Consider the following 4,308-nt stretch of genomic DNA (forward strand, 5'->3'; position numbering starts at 1 on the left):
CCCTGCGCCCTTCTCAGCCGGTGACCCTGCTCGCCCTGCCTGCTCCTCCCACCATTCTGAATTCTCTCCCCATTCGGCCCGTCCCCCTCCTGCTCCCACGACTCTGGCAGCCCCGCTCTTTCTGACCAGGACCGAGGGTCCGTCCCCTTGTCCACCTGAGGCGGCTGGGTGAGGGCACAGCCCCTTGGCTGCATCAGGGGCAGGGCCAGGCCACCTGCCTGCCTGATAGCTTCACCCAGGGGAGGCCCCCAGCTGCTCACATGCCTGGGGAGACCCCACGCTCCTCAGGGTTCATGAGGGACAAGGTCACTCCTGACCCTCAGGGACCTTAACATGCTGCCCGGCAGAGGGCAGCGTGTTGGTGGTGTCCAGGCTCTCTACTGTGAGGCCCCAGGGGGAACGATGCGGGCAAGACGGGATGTTTCAGGCCCTGAATGCTCCCCCCCTTGCGCTTCCCTTTGCAGAACTACAGGAAGTCCTCCCGCCACCTGGCCCCCTTCATCAGCAAGTTCGTGCAGTTCACCCACAAGTATATCACCTGCAACGCCCCGGCCGCCGTCGCCTTCCTGCAGAAACACTCTGACGCGCTCCAGTGAGTGTGCGCGTCTGGCACGGCTCCTCTCCGGCCGGGGTCCCGTCGTGGTGGCGCTCAGGGCTGGGAGCTCCCAAGGGGCGTGGTGGCGGGGATGGACACTGCCCACGGCGCCGGGGCCCGGGGCGGCAGGGCTGTAGATGCTGGGTCTGCGCCGGGGCCATGCTGAGCTGGCGTCCTCCTCCCTCGGCCCCCGGGGCACCTCTTGAGCCCCTGCCCACGGGGCCCTGCTTGCCTCCCACCTGTGGCATGGTCCTCACGGAGAACCTTGCTCCCCCAGTGACCTATCCTTCGACAGCAGTGACCTGGTGATGCTCAAGTCGTTGCTGGCGGGGCTGAGCCTTCCCAGCAGGGACGGCAGGGCCGACCGAGGCCTGGACGAGGAGGGCGAGGGTGAGTGGGGCCGGGGCTGCAGGCTGGACTGCCCTGGGCGTCCCTCGGGCATCGTTGGCCCCGGGTCCGTGACACGCGCAAAGCACCGAGTCGTGTTGTGGCCAGCGTGACCTACAGCACCTGCCCTCTGTGGGGCCAACCAGGTCCCTCTGTTCTCTGTCCTCGTCCCCGTCTCCATCCTGTGGCCCCTACAGTGGGGCGACCCGGCACCTGCAGCATTGTGTCTAGCGGGCACGCGGTGGATTTGTGAACGGGCCGAGTGCCCCGGGGCCCAGGTCCGATGCTGGCCCTTCACGGCCATTCTGCCCTGGTTTTGCCAAGTCGCTGGTGTTGAGTGTGACTCTCGGCCGTCCACGGACGCGCCTAGCACAGTGCTCTGCACGCAGGCGCATTTATTGAGCACCTGCTGTGTGCCGGGGGCAGCAGGGAAGGCCACGTGCACAGTGTGGTGGGTGAGAGGCTGGAGAGAGAAGTGCCGCGTCTCCCAGGCAGCTCCCAGCAGGTTCATCGTTTCAGCGCATCTATTGGGCGCCTGTTGTGTACCAGGCACCGTGCTCAGCCCAGGGCAGGGGCCGCATCTTTGGGGGTCTGGTGTGATTCCGGGCGCTGCTCAGCAAGGCTGCCCCTCGCTTACGCACATGGATCCTGCGGCCTCGGTGTCGAGTGTTTCCGGGGCTCTCAGGCCCTCTGGACAGTGGCCTGGGGCGGGCCGTCCACGTCTCCACCTGACAGCGCTGGCCTCCTGTCTTGCAGACGAGAGCTCGGCTGGCCCCCTGCCTCTGGTCAGCATCTCCCTCTTCACCCCTCTGACTGCAGCTGAAATGGCCCCCTATGTGAAGAGGCTTTCCCGAGGCCAGACGGTCGAGGGTAAGTTTGGGGGTTTGACTCCCCCAGGCCCAGTCGGCCCCGCGGTGGGTGGTGGCCTCCCTTTCTGTCCCTCCGGCATCCTGGGTCCCACAGCGGCCCTTGGCCGTCCAGGCTTCTCCTGGGTGGGGCATCCAGAAGACAGCAGGGCCCCTGCCAGGTCCCGGGAGGGGCTGGGCTCTTTCCTCAGAGTGGGAATAGGGGTGGGTAGAGGGGGGGTCGGGGGGAGAAGCGGGGCTGGAGACTGGGGGCGGCTCCTCTGCTGGCCAGTGGCACTGGGGAGCCCCCTGGAGTCCCCGTGGGTACTGAGGAAGAGGGGCCTGGCGGGGAGCTGGCCGACAGCCCCTGGTGCCCTACGGGGGAGCCGAGGGCCTGGGTGGCCACCTGCGGGGAGGGGCAGGGCCATGTTTCCGCAGTGGGGCCTCGGGGCAGCCAGGGCAGACATCTGGGGAGCGTGGTGCAGATGCAGGTCCCTGGGCCCCTCAGAAACCTCTGAAAGCCTGGTCGACCAGCACCTCCGCTTTGGGGTCACTGGCTCGGTAGTTGGGAAGGCAGCGGCACCCCCAGTGCTTTCCGTCCCAAGGGGCTGGGGGCCCCCTGGCCTGAGCAAGCACTAGGGGTGCTATGGGAGCTCCAGGAGGCACTGGCGCTGATGTTGTGCGCAGCCGTGCTGCACCTGTAGACCCAGGTTCCTCCGCCAGAGCCTGTGCTGAGGCCGGGCCAGGGTCCCTGCCCGGCAGGTGCGCTGTGGGGCAGCGGGCTCTGGCCCCGGGACTCCACCCCTCCTGCCTCTGGGCTGCGTGGGGGACAGGTTCGCCCCCGAGCCCAGCAGCTGCAGCCTGGCCCTCACAGCACGCTTTCTACCCATTTTAGATCTGTTGGAGGTTCTGAGCGACCTGGACGAGATGTCCCGGCGGAGACCCGAGATCCTGGGCTTCTTCTCGGTGCGGGAGCTGCCACGTGCCCGGAGGAACTGGGACACATGTCAGAGGCTGGGGCAGGAGGGCAAAACCACGCTGGGCCCTGGACAGGGACGCCGCCCCCACCCTCCTTCCTGCTGTGCCCCCCGCTCAGCCCTCAGCGGCTGGGCTTCGGGGGCGGGCGCCACGTCAGACCCCGGCCTCGCCCCAGATGCCCACAGTCCCGCCCAGAACTGAGGCGGCCGCTCCTCCACTCTGTGCTGGAGCTCCTGTGTGCTTCATGGGGCCTGAGGTCCCAGGGCCCAGCGACGGGGGTGTTGAGGGGGCTGGGGGCTTAGGGAGTGGGGTCCCCTGCATGGGAGGGTGGCCCTGCTGACACCGCCCCGCCCCCGCAGACCAGTCTGCAGCGGCTGATGAGCTCAGCTGAGGAGTCCTGCCGCGGCCTGGCCTTCAGCCTGGCCCTGCGCTCCATCCAGAGCAACCCCAGGTGAGCCGGCGTCACCTGCCACCGCGGGCCGCCCGGTGCCCTGGGCCAGGCCTCCCGCTGCTCCTGTCCGGTGGGACCTGGCACGGGGCTCTGGGGAGGCGTCGGGGCCTTGGCCGTCTTGGCACGGGGGGAGGTGCCAACCTGAGCACGTGGCTCTTTCAGCATCGCAGCCGACTTCCTGCCCACGTTCATGTACTGCCTGGGCAGCCGGGACTTTGAAGTGGCGCAGACGGCCCTCCGGAACCTGCCGGAGTACACCCTCCTCTGCCAGGGTGAGTCTGCCCCGACCCCACCCGCCCAGGCCCTGGTGCCCCTGGAGGCCTCGGTACCCGGACCCGGGCTCTCGGGGAAAGACCAGAGGCTCCACTTCTGAGAGCTGCCTGATGACCTGGCCCCCGCGGCCAGGATGTCAGGGCAGCGCATCCTGACAGGGTCTTCGTCTGTCCCCAGAGCATGCAGCCGCCCTGCTGCACCGGGCCTTCCTGGTGGGCATGTACGGCCAGATGGACACCAGCGCCCAGGTCTCCGAGGCCCTGAGGATCCTGCACATGGAGGCTGTGATGTGAGCCCGGGCCGCAGCCCGACTGCACGCCTGGTCCCCTGGTGGTCTCCGGGAGCGCCAAGGCAGGCAGGGCCAGCACTCAGCCGACGCCCAGCCGCCCCTGGCCAGCAGTGGGGGGGCCGTCTGCCCCGGAGGCTGTCCCGCCTGCGGAGTGGCAGGGGCACGGCCCAGCTGGGAGGGATGCTGACCTCCTAGACAGTCGAGGCAAGGGGCTGGGTTCAAATGAAATGTTTTGAACTCCCCGATACTGCTGCCTGTGTGGTTTGCCTCCTTGGAGACCCCAGGAGTGAGTGGGACCTGGGAGCTTGGAGCCCTGCCCCCGGGGCCCGGCCAGCCTGCCTGCTCCTGGTGGGCACGTGGCGGTGTCCGTCTGGAGACAGGAGGGCGCCTGCCTGCTGGGCACAGTCTCGGCCCTTCCTCCCTGCCCTCCACCCAGCTCCCCGCTTTCAGGCAGCATCGGGGTTGGGGGAGAGCTGACAGTGCCCAGGCG

At 68.5% G+C, this 4,308-nt stretch overlaps 1 protein-coding gene across 6 annotated transcripts in view; it reads left to right on the top strand.

Annotated features, from left to right (window-relative positions):
- Nucleotides 1-4,063, top strand: part of INTS1 (integrator complex subunit 1) — a 29,354-nt gene extending 25,291 nt beyond the window's left edge. For 5 of the 6 annotated variants that reach the window (XM_036825400.1, XM_036825402.1, XM_036825404.1 and 2 more), the window contains exons 41-47: nucleotides 465-592; nucleotides 873-985; nucleotides 1,739-1,852; nucleotides 2,723-2,793; nucleotides 3,165-3,256; nucleotides 3,419-3,528; nucleotides 3,707-4,063. In XM_036825400.1, coding sequence (XP_036681295.1) covers nucleotides 465-592; nucleotides 873-985; nucleotides 1,739-1,852; nucleotides 2,723-2,793; nucleotides 3,165-3,256; nucleotides 3,419-3,528; nucleotides 3,707-3,822 — 744 coding nt within the window. In that variant the 3' untranslated portion in view covers nucleotides 3,823-4,063. Of the gene's footprint in view, nucleotides 1-464; nucleotides 593-872; nucleotides 986-1,738; nucleotides 1,853-2,722; nucleotides 2,834-3,164; nucleotides 3,257-3,418; nucleotides 3,529-3,706 lie in introns of those variants that run through there. The other variant, XR_005016428.1, reaches the window with a different exon arrangement.
- The last annotated feature ends 245 nt before the right edge of the window (nucleotides 4,064-4,308 follow it).

This window comes from Balaenoptera musculus, chromosome 15, assembly GCF_009873245.2.
Source record: "Balaenoptera musculus isolate JJ_BM4_2016_0621 chromosome 15, mBalMus1.pri.v3, whole genome shotgun sequence".
NCBI lineage: Eukaryota > Metazoa > Chordata > Mammalia > Artiodactyla > Balaenopteridae > Balaenoptera > Balaenoptera musculus.